The sequence below is a fragment of the Cucumis sativus genome, chromosome 1 (assembly GCF_000004075.3).
Source record: "Cucumis sativus cultivar 9930 chromosome 1, Cucumber_9930_V3, whole genome shotgun sequence".
Lineage (NCBI taxonomy): Eukaryota > Viridiplantae > Streptophyta > Magnoliopsida > Cucurbitales > Cucurbitaceae > Cucumis > Cucumis sativus.
Window position 1 is genome coordinate 24,815,092 of NC_026655.2, and position 19,605 is coordinate 24,834,696.

The window sequence follows — 19,605 nt, forward strand, 5'->3', positions numbered from 1 at the left end:
GAGAGAGACGACAAATTGAGAGGCCGAAAGAAAAACCTGTTCTCTGGGTCCCTCCCAATCCAATTTCTTTTCTTTTTTTTCACTGTAATTATTTCCTTTTTCTCAACCTAATTTATTTTTTATGACGTAATAAATCCTTCTTCTTCTTTTTTTACGAATATTAGAAGTTGATGTTTTAGTTTTTCTAAAAAAAATATATATATTGAGTTTGATTTTGATTTTGAGTCAAGATTCACTCTAAGCCAACTTGATCTTTGTCCTTAATTACTTAAATTGAATGGTTATAAGAGAGAAAGACTATTCTCATAAACCAACACGAGTCCATTGAGTGGAAATTTTTTTATCAATCGCACATCGTCATGTCATTTCTCAAGTAAGAGAGAATCAGAATATCAAATACTAGAGATCGAACCACATTGTATCAATTCAAAGTAAATCCAATTTCATCTCTGTAAAACACGTTTCTCTGAAAACCTTGTGCGAACAAATTGGCATAAACAATGAGACATCTCTACCTATCATCCATCTCTTGTTATCAAATCAACATTAACACAAGTTCAACTCCAATAAGTACATTTTTCCATAAACCTCGTGTAAACGGATACCTTAAATCATATGTACTTTGTTTCCACTCACGTGCTTTGTAGAAAAAATTTCAACGAGTCAAACAATATAGAAGTGTTCCAATCTAAGCACACTTAACTTTGGAGATTTTATGCTTTATCCATCGAAAAGAGAAGTACACGTCATTAGTACATGTAGTGACTTTTGATTCATTTTTGACTTAACCATACATTCAATTCTAAGTAGGGCGACTTTCTAAAAATATGGTTTAAAGGTTAGACATAGACAAAGCACACTCGTAGGAATACTTAAACAAATGATTAAAAAATATCTAAAAGAATCAAAAGTTACTAATAACTAATAAGATTCACTTTTCTTTTTGGTAGCTCAATCATAAAAACTTAATGATTGAGCGTGTTGAAGCAATTCTCTCTCGGGCAACCTCCTTAGAACTTTTTTATGAACCATGTAAGTAAGAACAAAGCATGCTAAAAAAATCAGTATTGATTTATGAGGATAGTGATGTAAGAATGACATAGTCAAGTCACAAAGAAATGCCAGAGTAATTAGGTGTTGAATTCAAATTTTGAACCTTCGACATGAGGCTTTATCCCTACCTCCCTACCGATGTAATATTTCAAAATTTAGATCTCAAATCTAAGTTTGTAATCTTCTAAATTGAAAGTAAACTAAAAACAAATCTAAAACATTAGGAGAAAAACCAATTTATTTTTGTGGTAATAGGTTTGTAAAATTTCAAATTCAAAATTTAACTATATTATGCCATTTATGTTAATGCCTACCCTTTTAATTACTTGTTGACTAAAATTTCTATTGAGTGATTTGATCTCCTTCCATTTTCAAATATATATTCCTTTTATGATTTTAAATATATATCCCTACTTTAAAAATAAGATTTTAAAAAAATGAATAAAAAACATTAACTTCTAAAAGTAATAACAAAGAAATAAAATATCAAAATATACTAAAATATTTACCGTATATAATTAAATTTTGAATGTTATCATAACGTTTGTTATATTTTATAAATATTTTGTTAAATTTGTGATTTTTGATAATTTTTTATTATTTTAAGCCAAGAAATTTATAAGTTTTATTTTAGTTAATAATTAAATTCCTTTAACTTCTTAACTATGCTATGGCTATGATTATTAGATGTTAAAACTAAGTATGGAATATCAATAAATAATAATAACAAAAATTGAAGGAAAGTTTATTTAGAAAGAAAAGAAAAAGATAAAATGAAGAATAAAATTGGAATTTTTTGTTTTTATTTTTCTTGAAAAGAAAAAGGAGTTTGTTTATTAAATGATAATTTGTTGTTATTAATATTAGCGGTGAGGACATAGAGCTTTCCCGTGCGCGCGTGCGTGCCTTGTGGCTTGACGAGATAGCACGTGAGGACAGATACTATTCAATTACTTTTCTGCCCATCTCTTCTTTTTTATTTATCTCAATTGCCATTACTTTCTTTTTATTAAATATTTATGATTCATAAAATTTTAGAAAAAAGAAAAAAAGATAATTACAAAAAGAAAAGGGTTTGTTCTTGCTGAGCTTGCAATGAGTGGACAGTTTTTTTAATTTTTATTTAGTGTAATATATTTATTTTTGAATTTTTTAAAATTTTAAATATGAAAAAGTTTTATGTTCTTTTTTTCTTTGAAGAATAATAAAAAAAATACAAACTATTTACCTTTGTGGTAAAAACAAATGAATGATAAAATCTCATTACTCTTTATTATTATTATTTTGTGGTAAAGTATAAATAGTTTGTCAATTTTGTTATTTTTTATAATTTTTTAAATTTTTAAGTGAAGAAATTTTTTTATAAATATATTTATAAAAGTTGAATATTTAAATTAATACAATTTATTTTTTCTGGATAAAATTATTGTAAAGAGTAAAACTGCTAAAAAAAATTACGTAATATTTGAAATTGAGTAAATTATGATGTTTATGTATAAGAAAACATAATAATAATGAATATATTTTCAAAATTTATGGTGAAAATATGCTAACTAAAAAGTTTACCCTAAATAACAGAAATATTAATTTAGCTAAAAATTCCATTGGCTTTTTTTTCTTTTCTAGTTGTAAAGTAATTATTTTTTTGCTAAAAAATAAATACTTTTCTTTTCTTAAAAAGAAATTGTACGAACGATCCACAATTACACACGTGTTTAAATGAATGAAAGAAAAAGACAATTTGTGTTGAGGAATAAATAACTTTAAATAATTTTGAGCCCACTTTTTCTATTTTAATTCATTTTTTAAAATTTCATTTCAAAGCTTTTAAATTAATATTTTCTTTGAGTAAAACATTTATAACATATATCAAAATTTTCAAACTTTTTTTTACTGTCGATATTGATATGCATTAATGACCTTGTAATTCATTTTAATCCTTATAATTTAAAAAAATAATCTTTTATTTCTTTTTATTTTTAAAGGATAAAAACACCATTTTGTCAAAAGTTAAAGAACCAAAATGAATCAAAGTCAAAGCACGACGACCAAGACAAACATTAATAAATAAAAATAAAAACACAAAGATCAAAGTAATAGTATTTAAAACCTAAAAACAAATAACATTAACTAAAAAAAATACTATTATCGTCCTCAATCGTTTGAAGTTTATTCAATTTCAGCTCACAGTCTAATTATAATCCGAAGTTGAATCTCTTCAAATTATTCCAAATCAAATCTTATCAAATAGACTAAATTATTTTAAAATATAAAACATTTAATGAATTTATTGGATATAGAAGGTAAATAGTTTGTCAAATTTTTATAATTTTGAAAAACGTTAAACTTAAATAATATTAAAAAAAATAAAGAAAAATAGGTATAGGGAGAGAGAGGGAAAATGTGGCCTACAAAATAGCAAAATGTAGGATTGTGAAATTTCCAGAAGATGTACCAAAGTACATTAGCTGTACTTGGAATCACTTCCCAATGGGACCTTTTCTTTTCTTTTCTTTTCTTTTCTTTTCTTTAACCAAAATAATATAACTTTTTCTTTTATTTCTTCTTCTTCTTCATTTTTTTTATTTTTCCTTTTAAACCATTTGTTTGGTGGACCATCAATTTATTTTGAAAAAGATTGCTCATATATAGAACGAGATGAATACAATAGGATGGACAAAATAACAATAAAAACATTTCATTTATTACTTATCTTATTGAGATTTAATTAACAAATAAATAAATAAATAAGAAATTTGCATGTGTTATAGTTGGAGATGTGTTTAAAGCTATATAAACGTTAAAAGACTCGTTTTATAATGTTATTTGACTGTTGATGAATTACCAAAATATTTATACTTTATAATAAAGTCATTGATGGGTTCTTCTCTTTTACTAATTATTTATCTTTTAAAATATTAACTATTACAAATATAAAAAATATAGAAATTAAACGATGATAATTTATAATTTTATTTAGTTATTGTTTTTAGTACAAATGGAGTGAAGATTTGAATCATGAACCTCTCGATACATACAAATGAGGGTATAATTGTCCATTTTTAAAATTAGTAATAAAGTGGAGAACAACTTTTTCTTGGTAAGAAAATATAAAAGTGCTATTTTTCAAAAATGAGTTTTTTTATTATAACATTGATGGCTAAAATTCTGGTCCGGAGGTTTTCTAAAGTTTTTTACTTAACATAAATTATAAGTTTTTTTTTTCTTCACATAAATCTAAATGCTATATTAATTTTTCTTTTATATATATAAAGTGATGACTAATCTAAGCATTAAAAAGTAGTTTATAACTTTTGTTTTAAATTGTCTTAGTTCAAACTTGAAATCGTATGGTTAAATTCTTGTCTTGTGTTCTCTAATTTAAGTATGAGCGTTTAAAATTTTTGAGATAATTGATATCTGAAATATGAAATTGTGTTTTTTCTTCGAAATTTTCTATCTAAATTTTTAAGGTTTTTCTTTTTTATTTCTTACTTATTCTTATTTTGCAATTTTTTTTCGTTTTAAAAACAGAACTTTTGGTTTTCTTTTCTTATTTAGTGTTGAAGTACACTTGAAAAAGATTATTACAACTAAATCCAACTCAACTCTCAATTCAAATACATGCAATAAAAAATCAACTATATATTTTTAATGATCGAAACGCTTCTTAAGTGAAAAATTGTAAGCAAAAACCTTTTAGGTAAGGGATTGATGATGAAAATTTTCTAAAACGACATTTTTGTTTTTGTTTGAGTGTATAACTTTTTATGTTTTAAAACAAATCTCTATTTTTAAAAAAAAAAATACTAAAAAAGTTTTCTTATTTACAATTGATTTGAGATTGTACAATGAGCTTCCACACTGTTCTTTTAAGTTGTAGAAAACTAAACACCATCCACAAGAATACATTTCTCAAAAACTTCTCTCCATTTTCTTTCTCTCTAGTTTGTTTCCAAGTAAAATCAAAAAGTGTTTTGAATTCCAATCGGTTTCAATGCAGCTCCGATTAAGTTATTCTCTGTTTTATTATGGGACACCGTAGGATTATCAGAACTGTTTACATTCCAAACATAACTGTTAAACATCTTAAACATAGCATGATCCACAACTCAACCTTTCCTGACAAGTTTTTGCTCTGCAGAATTTTGGTTGCATATCTTAGGTGTTCAAACTCAAGCGACAAGATTTAAATACATCTTCCACTACGCGTTGAGTAAAGTTCACCACCACTTTACCAGACTGTGATGCGTTTGAATTACAAAGAATATCAAGATTTCAAGTTTTAGGCGTTATGTCTAGACATCCAGTTTCGGATGCCCAACTCGAGTTGAAATGTTTAGAACAAAAATCCAAAAGGGCAAAGATGAAAATAAGAAGAATGGTGAAGGGTAGTGTTGAGGGGAGGGAGGGGGGGCTGCCATAATTATTGGAATCCCTCCCATTGGGATGGCTTTGGCAGCATTGGCAATTAGGTCAACAACTAGGAACAGTTTTTGGATCTTTATCACTTTTATTCTCTTTACATCAATATTATTTTCTATTTTTTTCTATAAAATTAGAAACAAAAGAAATTTGAATTCTAATAATAATATCATCAATCATACTCTTCTTTTTTCTTTTCTTTTTTTTCCCCTCACCCCTTGTGTTTTTTTGCTATGTATGGACCAAAGGTTTACACCTCACCATCCTCCTTTCACTATCTTCTTTGTCTCCTTTCTCCTCAAGTTTTGGCTCTCTCCCTCTCATCTAATAAAAGTAAAGTTTAAACCCAAAAGGAAAAAATCACTTTTAAAGTAATGTAGTAATTATAATGAGTCCTCCAACTTATGAAGTATTAAAATTGAAACCTCAGATTTACATAGTTTCAAAAAGTGCAACAATTGTATTAGTTTAAGAGTTTTATTTGAAATTAAAAATTGAGGTGCAATTACAATTATCGTTATTGGTTTTTGTCATTTACTCATAAGTTGAAATATTTTAAAAATTCACCTCGTTTATATTCTTAATAAGATGTTGATAGTATGATTTAGCCAAGCCAACTGTTCGATGGATCAGTCAAAGAGCTTTGTTTGGTCAAGACCCAACCGATGAATCAGCTTCTAAATCACTTTAATATATACACTTTGCATATATATAATATAAATGTATTGACAACATTATTTTTGTGGTATCTTTGAACATGACTTATATTCTATATCATGGGCTCATATGCTTGTGGTAGTGGCCCAATACTTCTTTGGGCTTAACAAAATAAATCATAGATTTTGAAAGTTTCCATTCATTTCTTTTTCTTTTTGGGAAGAATCCTTTTTACCTCTATTACATGCTTCTTTTGAGATTTAATATTATTATCATACACACACACACTATAGCCTCAATTTTCCTTCCTAGAGAACCAAGGAGACAGAGTAAGAGCAAGGTTGAGAAAATGCGACGGCGAAGAGAGGACTAAAAGTGAGCAAAAAAGTAGAGATCAAAAGAAAGCAAAAGAAAAAAACCCAATCAACACAATTTGTTGATTTCACACAAATATAACATAAACCCAAAAAAAAAGGGTTTTGATTAGGGTAGACCTATATTTGTATTATTTTTCCCTCTATTGCAACAATATAAGCTAGTTTTGATCTTTCATACAAAAGCACAGCCTTTAACTTCATGAAATTAGGCAATAGGAAAATCTCGAGGAAGAAATTAAACATATTTTCCTTATAAATTCCTCATTGCCTTTTGTCTTATCATTCATAATGAACAATATTGACACATTATTTACCATTCATATTCTAAGACATGATTCACAGTATTTAGAATCATAACAATTGCCAAACAAAATTCAATACACAGAGATCAGAGAGATGAGACAAAGCTTTCGAAGTACAAACTTCGTGGAACTTCAATCAAAATTGAAATCTTTCAACAAGAAAGTCATTTCATTGAACTTCTAACTGTAAAAAGGAGTTGGTCATCATCATTCTTGAATCAAATCCACCAACAACCCCATATTGATATAAAATATATGCATCTAAACAAAATCAAGATGACAAAGTACAAAAGAGGAAGCGAATGTCATAGATGCAAAACCACACATCCATTTTCACATATCAAAACATTGTCATCTCTAGTAATGAAACAAACCTTACCCAAAAAAAAACCCTAAAACCTCTAGAATTCTTGTGATGCAGAACCAATATCACCCTTATCTTTACCAACCTTTTTAGGCAAAAGAGTCTGGTGAATATTAGGTAAAACACCACCATTAGCAATTGTTACAGATCCCAAAAGCTTACTCAATTCCTCATCGTTTCTCACAGCAAGCTGAATATGTCTCGGCACAATACGATTCTTCTTGTTGTCTCTAGCAGCATTACCAGCAAGCTCCAAAACCTAATCCCAATTGAAATCAACAAAAACAAAAAATAAAGATCCATCGAACATGATCAAAAAAGAATTCAATCAAAACCAGTGTGGACATTGATTGTTACCTCAGCAGCGAGATATTCAAGGACGGCAGATAAGTAGACCGGAGCACCAGCGCCGACACGTTCAGCGTATTTACCAGCCTTGAGAAACCTTGCGATTCTACCAACGGGGAACTGGAGTCCGGCTTTGTGCGATCGGGAAACAGATTTGGTAGCTTTGGGCTTTCCTCTACCGCCTTTGGTGGAACCGCCAGTGGAACTCATCGTCGAATCGGGAAAATTCGAGGGACTTTGAGAGAAAAAGATGAAAATCAGGAACCCTAAGTTGGGGTTTTTGGAGAGCGATGAAGGTTTGAGAATGAGATTGGAAGGTGAGGAGTGAGGGTTTTGGTATATATAGGATGAGAGAGAGATGTGATTGGTTGAGGGTTGCATCACACGGATCGCCAACGTGGCCTTGTATTTTGACATTCGCGGGAAATTTTTTGGAATTTTGGAATTTTAATGGAAAAGAGAATGACGCGGAAAAGCTAAATTTGAAATTTATTAGAGGAATGTTATAATAAATATTATTTGATAATATGTTTTTTATGTACTACGAGCATCAAGTTTAGAGGATCTTGACATAACTATATGGTATCGTAATACTTTGAGATAACTAAAAAAGTTATATTCAAAACTTGGAGAGACTCGTATGGAAATCAATCCAGGTTTTTTATAATTGTTTGGTTGAGAAGTAATTATTTGTTTTGCACTTGATAGAAGTTTGTAGGTTCTAAACGACTAATTTCTTGTAAAATTCAACATGAAAGTTACACAAATGAGCGAATCAAGAACCAACTCCATCTCCATGTGGTTATAGCCTCGATCCAACTAAAAGAACACACTTAAAGTTATTTACGAGCACTCGTACCTTACTAGAGTGGTGACAAATAAGGTTTTTATGGGTTTACAACGTTCCATTTCCACCAACTTAAGGGAGGAGGGGACCAATCCTCATTTTGATTGGCACGACATGAACAATGTGGTTCACAATTACCACTTTTCCTTACCGGTCATAACAAACTGTAATCTTAGTTGTAGATGTATTTTTCAATTGGGGTACCAGTGATATCAAAGTCAATCGAAATACTCTGAAGCAACAACATTTTCTCATCTGTCAAAGTTAATTTACCTCAATGATAACTGGCACAATATTTCATTATATAAGTGTGAGGTTCAATTTCTCAACTTCACAAATGTTGTGGTAAAAAATATATTCCTATTCTCCCAAAATTGTCACGTACAGTGATTACAATCTTATCTAGCTTTTTGGTAGAATTATCCTCAACGGTCTAAATTATCTCATCTTGATATGTTATCACAAAGAGAAATCAATATGGGTATAAAGAAATTGAAGTCAAATATCATTTGCAACTTGACATTTCCACATAATATGAGTCGAGGAGTGAAAAGATCAACCATATTTTTAAACAACATGTAACCATTTTCATCATATACTAACTATAAATGTATTTTCAAAGAATGTGTAACCATGTTTCAACATGAAATTCTCAACATCTCAACATGCACGCTCTCAATATAGTGCTTATTTGGGCTCACCAATCTTGGTTGAATCTCAACCTTTTTTAATAAATTGAATACTTGTTTGAGTTGCACGGGTTATGACGTCATATCGAATAACATGAGGTTCCATACATCTTAAAATCAATTGCCAATGAGATGTGTGACTTCTCTATCTTATAAAGATGAAGGAGTGTGAGTTCATTTGATTTTTCTAATACGAGATTCTCAATACTTCAACAACCTCTCACGCTCTCACCTACACTCTCGTTCATTCTCACTTTTGTGTTCTTTCACACCCTGGTTTTGTCGAAGTTGGTTAAAGTTGCATTCAACTTGAAGGGAGTATGATAGACAAAAAAAAAAACGAGTCAACCAATGGACATACTTGATTAAGAAAAAATTCAAATCTCACAAATTTTAAACAAAAACAATCAAATAATAAAACCAATCAAATCGAACAACGAAACCACTCAAATCAATTACACTCAAGATTGGTTCGAACAATTACTAAACTGAGTATGAGCTAAGTTTAGCCGCAATATAGGTGAAAAACCAACCCATGCCCATTCTTGCCCTCGAGGTGGTGTGTGGTTTTGGAGGAACTGGATTCATCGGCAACGTTTCTCCCGCTGATGAAGAATGGAGAAGAAGCCAAAAACCAATATTGTCAACAAAAGATCCGAGCTTCCACCCGATGTTCTTCAGTTAATCTTCTCCAAACTCCCCTTCTTCAATTTACCCACTTGCAGGCTCGTCTCTACAACATGGAACAACCTCATTTCATCTTGTAAGTTCGATCCTTCAATCTCCATTTCCCATCTCTTCTTTGCTCGTTTTTATTCCTCTCGTCATCCCAATCTTCATTGTGTTGAGTTCGATCCTCAACACGCGGAAGGAATGAGTACTGTTGCCTCATTCGCTTTTCACCCTGATCTTTCCTCCGGTTCTTGTAGAATCACAATTATTAACTCTTGTTCCGGACTCATTTCTCTTATTATCAATAAAAGAAGAAGACGAGGACATAGACTTGACCTTGTTTGTGTATTGAATCCCATTACTAACGAGTATTTCAAACTTCCCACCTCGAGATCGAAAGGAGATAGGGTTCCAAACTACTGTTATGGACTAGGGTTTAGTCCTACAACAAATCAGTACAAATTAGCAAGAACCCACTTCACACATGATGAATTTATTGTTGACATTTTTGCATTTGGTACAAGTTGTGAATGGACCCCTGTTGGCTCAGTGCCTAATTTTCTCAATGAATATCATGGTGTTTACTTAAATGGAGGCCTCTATTGGGTTGGAAGTCAGAAGCTACCTAACGGCGGAATAAGTGATTATACTGAAGTTATTTACCGTTTGGATTTAAAAGATGAGAAATTTGAAAAAATTTCTTTTCCCTTAGATGGGGGTGATGATCCTTACATTGCAGTCTACAATGGAACCCTGTATCTAACTTTTTGTTGTGAGGATTTCGATTACCATGCGTGGAAGATGGAAGAAGATTTTTCGTGGAGTAAGGAGTTTGTTCTTGCTTTGCCAGAAAATGTTCATCATTCTCTCCGTCATCACCCTATAGGATATTATCTCCAACTCATTAAGTTTTGTGAAGATGGAAACATCTTGTGTCTTTATGCTGGAATCCTGTTAATACTGTATGACCCCAGCACTCAGACGGTGGAGATATTGACGAATCAAGATTTTGAAATAAAGGAAGCCATGTGGGTTCATCAAATTGAGTCCTTCAGTTTCAATTCTCTCCATAACATTTTGGCAGGAAAGTGTTGAATGATTTTGTTGTAACGTTTATTTCTATATGGGACTTGTCCTTTGTAGTTTTGATCCTATGAGTTTGATCGTCTTCTCTCCAGGTCTTATTTTAGCAAAACCAAACACTTGAAACGTTAGTTTTTTTTTCCCTTCTAAAAAGATGAAAGTAATTGTTCTTAGCTAGCAGTATTCTTTATAATAGATACTTCTACTACTTTATAATCTAGCAAGGTTGAAACCATGCTAAGCTTATTTCAACTTTCCTCTAGCTCTACCATCTATGCATTAACTCATCTTAAAGGAGAAATAGTGGTTTTCCTTTTGGGAACTGAGGAGAGGAGAAGGTAGCTTCTCTGTCCGAACACGAATTCAATAAATTTTGGTCACAGGTTTCATAGTTCATTGCTGTTGACTTGTCCCCCCTCCCAGCACACACACACACACACACACACACCTGTTCTGCTGAAAATGGGAGAAAGCTCAGTAGTTTAGCTTGCTTGAAATCAGTATGTCATTCTTTTAGATGCAAATAATTATATCATTGCTAGTCATAAAAACTAGAAACTCTTTTCTCTGCCATGATTTTGATGAAGTTCCATCTTCTATCACTGGTAAGCATGGAGGGATTTCTAGTTTTGTTCCTTGCTTCCTTTAGAATTTCAGAATCATAATGATGTAAGGTCCCAAATTACACAAATTTATAGTAGGAAGGGTAACAAGAGAAAGAGGGTAGGTTTTTGTGAAAAGTTTGGCAAAGAATTTTGGGTAGAGGGTTTCCCTACTCTCTAGAAATGGTTGGTGGTGTCTTTTTTGCTATCTGATTATCATTTAGTCAGTCTTGATTGTTATCATTTATCAATATAACATTATGATCGGATTGTTATTAGGATAGAAATATAGATATGAGCAGTTACCATTCAAATAAAATTCATATCTTCATTTTGTATGTTCGATGGTAAGTGACAGAGTGTGTGACACATTTATCACTTGATAATTACAAATACAATCATCTTAGTTTAGGGTTGAATCTTAAACTTTAAAGTACTATGCTTATCATCACTTAGCATAAGATTGAACCCTAAACTACTTTTCATCACTTATCAACCATGCTGCATTTTTTCTTAATGGTCTAAACCACTTTGTATGCAACCATAGTTCGAGATGTTCGCTTCACTCAACTACATTTGATTCTAGAAAACTGGTGGCCTTGATGATCTACATGCACTTCATATCATCATATCATTGCTCCCTCCAAACAGTTTTCGATTGCGTCAATACAGAGTCCAATCGGTTTCGCAAGTGCCATGGCCTCTGCGAGTCTCGATCTTGTTTCACAATGCCGTGACATTATGAATGCTGTGTTTGTTGCAGCCCATCTTAAATGAAGATCAGCTTCAGACTTTGGAAGGCCAAGCCATGTAAGAACACTCCATAGCTGTTGCAAATAACACCATGAAATAGGTACCAAGACGTGGAAAAGAAGAAACTGAACTATCCATTTGAATCGATGTCCGTGTTTCAACAGCTATTAATCAGTAGTTGTCAAACACTTCAATTTGTTTCAAAATGACTAATTTTCATAATTAAACACATGAAAAGTTAAACTAAACACACTGTTGCTTTTACCTTGAGAATATCCGCTAGATGTCCATCGGAATTCCCAGCAACTAAAAGCTCGGCCACTAAACCTCCTAATGTTACACATGAAAACTGGTTCAAAGTCTGGAACAAAAGAGAAAAAACAAAATCTTCACAATAATTCTTTTTCATTATCATTGATAAACTCAAACTCTACATTAGTTACTTTGAAAGTTCATTCAATTCTAGTCTTCGTAACTTTTAATAAATCTTTAAATTTAATATCGTAAACTTAATTTTTCTTCAATTTGATTAAATAAAAGTTGTTGTGATACTTATGTTCCTATGATTTAGAGAAAGTTTGAGTTTAATTTGACATTCGAATGAACTTAATCTTTTGAGTTGGGTTGTAACTTGTTTTTGTCAGGAATGCCTAAGCTTCAAGATTATTAAAAAAACTCATGAACTTTCAATCAACTATTAAAACATCATGGATATGTCTTTCATAAATGCTCGTAAAAGAAAAATATGTATCTACTTAGTCTAATATGAATAAAAGTATTAATAACTATATTTATTGATAATTGATATACCTGTAAAATTGAAATCTCGATATCGACATCGATATTTTAATTCGTGCTTTCGATAGAAAATCTGAAAACAAAAGACTAAATGAAAACATGGTTATATTTTATATTTTTAGAGATATGTGTTTAGAAATGTTTATAAAGTATAAAACTAGCTATAGCCTTAATCATTGACTAAAATTTAGTTAAAGATTTTGAGAAACAGATTTGGATCGCTGAAGTGAGTGATCTAAATTTTCTACCCAACAAAGTCTTAATCCTTTTAGTCGAAGTTGCATTGAGAAAGCCTTTGAAGACATTACCTTTGAGGAAATGGTGCCTTTATTTGCCTGAATGATACAGAATAGGTTAAATTTTGGTATTGTTTGTACAATAGCAAGAAATAACATTAAACCATATAATAGAAAGAGATCTTACTCTGTTATTAAAACTTCTGATATCAGCATTTTCCCCCAAAATCTTTGCTGAATCAATCTGACATTAAGGGATAAAAAGTAAGAAGTAAAAGCCATATAATTTCCATAGTTGTTGCTGAATATAATTATATTCATCAATACATTAAACGGTTGATAAACTTTATCAATAATAAGTTATGAGAGTTGCGTCTAAATTTTGTTATATTTGTAGAGTATTTTGCATTGTGGTATATTTGTTAATGTTTTAGGCCCGAATGCTATATTTAGAACATTTCGTATTATAATCTCACCTACTAAAACAACTACGCAGAAGGAGTAGAAGAAATTGCAAGATTCAGCTCTAAACAAACATTGACAATTTACAGGGGTGAGCATGATATAGGCCAAAAAACTTAGCCGACCAACCAAACCGAAGTTGGTCGGTCAGACGACAAAAAGGGTCGGTTAAATAAGTCTTTCTAAGTGTTAAACCGGCCAACCCGACAAAAATTGACCGACCCTAACTCATTGATTTCGAGGTTGTTTGAAAATTTACTAAATCGACTCTAGTCGGTTCAATAGTAGCTTTGTTCAATTGACCGACCGATGATCACTCCTAGTAATCTATCTTAACGTTGTTATGGCTTGAGAGGTGTGCACGGTTTTCTGGGTCTTGTGAGGGAGTGAAATAGAAGGATATTCAGAGGTTCGGAAAGGGACCTTTTGGAGATTGGTCTATTGTCCATTTTCATGTATCTTTTATGAGTTTCGATTTCGAAGATCTTTTGTAACTACTCGTTAGACAAATGGTGTTATGCATTGTTAGAGTCCTTTACTTGAAAGGAACTTGAAACAGTTATGCAAAACACAAAGAAGCGTATTAAGTAGAAGATCAAATATAGATAGAAAGATGCAAGCAGTTCTCCATGAAGAAACCAAATTTCAATCTTGAAGAAAGCATCTGATCTAAGCAGCAGAGTGAAAAAGGATCTTACTTCCCCAAGAAATTCAAACCCAACAAAGGAAACTTTTCCTTCAGCAAATCTGTTTTGCCTCAAAGCTTGAATGCTTGGCACTTGATATGCTTTTGGAAGAACACCCATCAAATATCCAACAAGAAAATGCCCAGCTTCATGCTACAAAAAACCATAATCCCAACTTCCAATCATGATCTATATACATACAAACTCAGTGACAATGGAGGAAACAACCGTGGAAGAATCAACATAGAGATTTAGATCACTTTACTTGAGCACAAATGAAGTGTTCTTGTTCTTCACATCTTGAAGAATGTCTACCTTCAGCCATTGAACTCTCTAGCTTTTCAACAGAGAGAATCTGTACAAGAACAAACAGAGAAGGTTGTTCTTGATGAAACACAAATGGATATTCATCAATAACATCAAAAGCAGAGAAAATCTGAATGTACCTCCTCAAGCAAAGATATCTGAAGACATTGTTGAACTGAATCCAGAATCGAATCCACTAATGGTTGAAGGGATAAAATGTCCATCCTATTGACCTCAGATTCATCCAGTTCTAAACGTTTCTTGATTATCTACACCATTTTCAACAAGATTTCAAAGGAAAGAATTACTAATCAATGGATGTTTTGGCAGAAGAATCTCTCGGACTCGAAATACACAAAGAGAAAGAGAGTAAGATGACCTGTTTGGCAGCGCCAAAACCACGAAGTCCATATGGTTTTCCTTGCAATTGCTTAACCAACGAAACAGCTGATTTGTATTGCCGCTTTGAGAGTGCTCGATCCACAAGCTTCAATGCACGACGTCGTTTCGCCGAAGAAACGACGTCTCCGGTCACCGGAACCCTCAGGTGAAACTCTAGGTTGAAAGTGAAATCGTAAACAGCAGTAGTGAGGAACATCACATATTACATAACTCTCCCATTTGGCGTTTCTCGAGAAAGAAAAGAACAAGAAGGTTAATCCACAACCACGAGATGATTTTCGAGAGTTTACGACGTCGTTTTCATATTCAGCTACTGGAATTTCCAAATCATTCATGAATTATCCATAGCTGTGAGTGTGAGGTCGAAAATTTCTTACAATATATTCTACTTCCCGTGAGATTGCTTCGAATCGGAATTTTTCAATGCAGTATGCAGTTTTACGTTACCGTCCGTGTTTTCGAGCGGCCGGAATCTGGAACTGTTCAACGGAGGTTGGTCTCCGGCGGCGGCAAGTGCTAGAGCAAGTTGATAAAGAGTTAGCCAAAGGTGATGATCGAGCGGCTCTCTTCCTCCTCAAGGAATCGCAGGGGAAGCTCGACGGCGTTCGATGCTTCGGCGCAGCTCGTCAGGTCAGTAATTGCAAAGATTTTGATCGGAATTGTTAGCAGTTTCATTCTTGTTGTTTTGATTCCTTTCAATCTATTTGTTGAAATGCTTCAACGAGTTGTAGTTTCAAAAATGGGAAGAAACAAAGCATAATCTTACAGGGAACCTTAAGCTGTTAACACTTTCATTTGCATGATTAATTATGATATTGAAGGAGAGAAGTTATTATGCAGATTCCTCAAAGACTTTATACATTGGAAGAGCTGAAGCTAAATGGAATTGAAACTTCATCTCTTTTATCACCATTGGATTCAACTCTTGGTTCAATTGAAAGATATATTCAACTTGCTGCTGGTTTGCTTGCTGTTTCTGCTTGGAATCTCTTTGAATTTACTCCCCAACAAATCTTCTACATTTCTCTTGGATTCCTATTTCTTTGGACCCTCGATTCGGTAAGTATTGTATGATTGTTCCTGTACTATGTTTTGAGTTTAGTTATATAATTATTAGGGACAGTAAACCTCCACATATCTCTACAACAAATGGTATGTGCATAATAAGCCTTTGTGACATTGCTTTTGTGATCATCTGAATGCCTCATTTGAGATATCATCACTCACTTGTGTATCAATGATTTTTCCTTTTTTCTCTTACAACTGTGAGTCAAACCTTTGCTCCCTTATCATCACTCCAAGGTTTTTACTCTCTGTCGTTGCAAAAAAACGTTGGGAGATACTGAAACGTGCATCATAAGAAACTCTAAACGTTCATGTCATAAAGGCAGATATGTCCACACATAGTGAGTGCATTGGGAGAGAAATGAGATCTTCTTTTTTGTTGCGTTGACACAGCCTAAAGTTCTTGCAGTGTATAACTAGGGCATCTGCACTAGCTTAAGGCTCGAACTCAAGAGGCATCATGAGTTTTGGTATACTCACTAGAAGGCTTAAATTTGAAGGCCTAGCCAATGGAGTTGCACTTGAGTGTCATTCTTTTTATCTAACTAATGAGACTTTAGGCCGTCTCTTTGATACCTTAGTTATTGAGTATGATGCTCTAATAAGTTACAAAGTTTTGATCTTTTTCTTTTATGCCTTAAGGTGGCTTTGAATGGGGGAGTTGGAAGTTTGGTTCTTGATACAATTGGTCATACTTTTAGTAAGAAGTACCACAACAGAGTTATTCAAGTAAAATTCTCTCTCAACCTATTGCTGCATTTTATGACCACTTCTTCATATATTTGAAGATAACATGATCTACTAGTCAATGAAAATTAATAGCATGAAGCTGGGCATTTCTTGATTGCCTACTTGCTCGGAGTTCTTCCAAAAGGCTACACTACGTCAAGTTTTGAAGCGTTTCAAAAGGAAGGGTCTCTCAATCTTCAGGCTGGCACTGCTTTTGTTGATTTTGAATTTCTTGAAGAAGTAAGTTTAATTTGATAGTTAACGAATCGTAGTTGAAGTTTGAGATCGTTGTCTTTTGGTTAATAATTTACCTTCCCTGTTCCCACAGGTTAATGCAGGAAAAGTCTCGGCAACAGTTCGTTTTCTACTTAAAACCTTCCTGCTTTTCTCTTTTGTGTTTTTAAATTTTATGGAACACTTGAATTTATATTGAAAGATAGAAATCCACGACCCCTACCAACCATTAGTTGATTAGATACTGAAAACCCCTCAACTGCAAGAACTAAATTACAATGTTTTGATAGTTAAGTACCAAAATGAGATTTGTTTTCCTTATGGAGATTATCTTTGGTATTGTTTGTTTGTTTATCAGATGTTGAACAGATTTTCATGCATAGCACTTGCTGGTGTGGCTACTGAGTATCTTCTATATGGATGTGCTGAGGGAGGTCTTGCTGATATCAACAAGGTTTGTTTTCTATCATTTATTGGTTGGATTTTAATGGCTTTTATTAGTCGATAGGTTTCCCTTGGACTCGAAATTGAACCATATTGATGTCATATAACACAAAAAGGTAGATTTAGAAAGAAACGTTCGATAACGTTATTGTTTCTTATTTCATGATTTCTTTTTTATTAGAAAAAAAACCTTTCATACTTAGTCTCGGTCAACAAAATGATCGCTCGAAAAACTGAACCGAACCAAACTAAACCGAACGTTTTGGTTTGCCATTGATTTATTGGATGCAGTTGGATGTGTTGTTGAAAGGGTTAGGGTTTACACAAAAGAAGGCAGATTCTCAAGTAAGATGGGCAGTTTTAAACACTATTTTGATACTGCGACGCCATGAAAGTGCAAGAGCTAAGCTTGCTGATGCTATGTCTTCCGGAAAATCGGTAGGAAATTGTATTGACGTTGTAGAGAACAGTATTCATCTTCCTGACCTTTAACGTAATTAAGCACTTGCATGTTTTGGAGTGATTTTGAAAAAGTCAATTAAAATCACTTTTTTCTTCTTTCATAATTTCAATTTTTATTTTGAATGGTTAGATGTGTTTTTTTGAAAGAAAAAATTGAATGTTTCGACTCAAGGGTGAGTTAAAATGTCATTTTGGTCGTTGTGATTTAATCTATTTCATTTTAGTATCGTTTTACTTTCAATAAATCTTAAAAATAGTGTTTGATTTTTTTCATTTGAAAATATTCACATAATGTATTTTCTTTTCTTGCAAAATGAATAAAAAGAAATCAAAAGTACATAAACTAAAGTTAAGAATTATGAATGTACACGTACAAAGAATAAGTTTATGGAGATTGAATATATTGATACCGCTAAAATTGAATGGAAGGAACCATAATGAGATTAAAAAATTTGGAGGAAAGACAAAGCTCACTCTTTATCATCTCAGGCTAAACTAAATCGTTACAAAGTTGAAAGCATCCGTAAAAGTTTAGCAACCAAAAGGGATTCTTAATTCTTAACCCCTTTTCTAACCTAGCTCCAAACTTGGACTTTTAAATTTGTAAAATGTTTTTCTTCAACCCAATTAATCAAATGATTTAATATCAAATATATAAAATTAATCATTGAAGATAGCAAAGGCATTAGGTATGGTGGTATGATTCTCGCTTTGGGTGCAAGAGGTCTCAAGTTTGGTTCTCCGAATGTACCATTTCGATCTTTGGAAGAATTCCAGAAAAAGTTTCCTCTCACTATCATTATTGTTATTATTGGGTTTGAAATAGTAAAATATTCCACTCTAAACTTGTTCAAATGGTTCAACGCTAGAAGATTCTCATCCTCGTAATTTGATCGGCTAACAATCTAAGTCAACTAAAATGGAGATAGGGGTAATTGACAAGCATGCCTTCAATGCATCATCTCCAACATTCATGAGCTAAAGGATGAGCATAGAACTCCAAATATTTGCAACTTGCTCCAATAATCATATGCCACTATGATCTTTTTGCTCGTCCTACGTCAAGCCTCACCACTCTTTTACTGAACAATGCTAGGAGAGCAAGTGTCACTACAAGAAATCAAAGAACTTTAACACCACAAAAGACGTCAAGGAACCATGCGTCGAAGCTGACCTTGCATCGACGAACGTATAAAGATTAATTTAATATGTACACTTTTCCCGACATGTGGCAGAGGGACGTCGAGAAAAGGTTAAATAATAATTAAACATTTAAACTTTCTTCGACGTCCCTCTACCACATGTCGAGGAAAGTGGAAAATAGTCATTACAATTTCCTCGACGTGCTGAGTGCTGACAACATGTATCGATGAACGTTTTCCCGTCGTCGACGTGATCTACGTTGGGAAGTATCCCGACGTACCTTCCGACGTTGGAGTAACCTTCCCCGAAGTGGGACAGCGTCGTGAAAGATCCTATTTCTTGTAGTGTGTCTTATTTGATGATCATTTGGTTTTTAATTTTTTAAAATTAAGGCTATTGGTCGTCGTTCTACCTCTAAGTTTCATAATATTTTACTTCATAACTCTTTTCCTCCTCCAAATGCACT

At 32.6% G+C, this 19,605-nt stretch overlaps 4 protein-coding genes across 6 annotated transcripts; 2 read left to right on the forward strand and 2 right to left on the reverse strand.

Annotated features, from left to right (window-relative positions):
* Nucleotides 1-6,935: 6,935 nt before the first annotated feature.
* On the reverse strand, nt 6,936-7,857 carry LOC101214454 (histone H2AX). The gene is made up of 2 exons (XM_004135597.3): nt 7,536-7,857; nt 6,936-7,437 (listed from the first exon to the last, which is right to left on the reverse strand). Exons 1-2 carry the CDS (start codon nt 7,734-7,736, stop codon nt 7,216-7,218), a joined length of 423 nt encoding a protein of 140 aa, XP_004135645.1. The 5' UTR covers nt 7,737-7,857; the 3' UTR covers nt 6,936-7,215.
* A 1,820-nt stretch (nt 7,858-9,677) lies between these two features.
* On the forward strand, nt 9,678-10,829 carry LOC101213012 (putative F-box protein At1g46984). Its single transcript, XM_004135748.1, has one exon. It carries the CDS (start codon nt 9,678-9,680, stop codon nt 10,827-10,829), a length of 1,152 nt encoding a protein of 383 aa, XP_004135796.1.
* Nucleotides 10,830-11,721: 892 nt separating this feature from the next.
* Nucleotides 11,722-15,292, reverse strand: LOC101213254. Of its 3 annotated transcripts, none has more exons than XM_031880111.1 (9): nt 15,040-15,292; nt 14,801-14,929; nt 14,620-14,709; nt 14,367-14,507; nt 13,394-13,450; nt 13,279-13,305; nt 12,983-13,043; nt 12,438-12,502; nt 11,722-12,246 (listed from the first exon to the last, which is right to left on the reverse strand). In XM_031880111.1, exons 1-9 carry the CDS (start codon nt 15,256-15,258, stop codon nt 12,046-12,048), a joined length of 990 nt encoding a protein of 329 aa, XP_031735971.1. In that variant the 5' UTR covers nt 15,259-15,292; the 3' UTR covers nt 11,722-12,045. The 3 variants fall into 3 exon arrangements, with proteins under 3 accessions (XP_031735971.1, XP_004135797.2, XP_011659921.1); XM_011661619.2 differs by having other exon boundaries at nt 12,132-12,246; nt 12,438-12,533; XM_004135749.3 differs by lacking the exon at nt 12,983-13,043 and having other exon boundaries at nt 12,438-12,533.
* A 115-nt stretch (nt 15,293-15,407) lies between these two features.
* Nucleotides 15,408-18,100, forward strand: LOC101213973 (hypothetical protein). The gene is made up of 7 exons (XM_004135595.3): nt 15,408-15,692; nt 15,903-16,121; nt 16,770-16,856; nt 16,950-17,096; nt 17,185-17,211; nt 17,449-17,544; nt 17,826-18,100. Exons 1-7 carry the CDS (start codon nt 15,486-15,488, stop codon nt 18,024-18,026), a joined length of 984 nt encoding a protein of 327 aa, XP_004135643.1. The 5' UTR covers nt 15,408-15,485; the 3' UTR covers nt 18,027-18,100.
* Nucleotides 18,101-19,605: the final 1,505 nt, after the last annotated feature.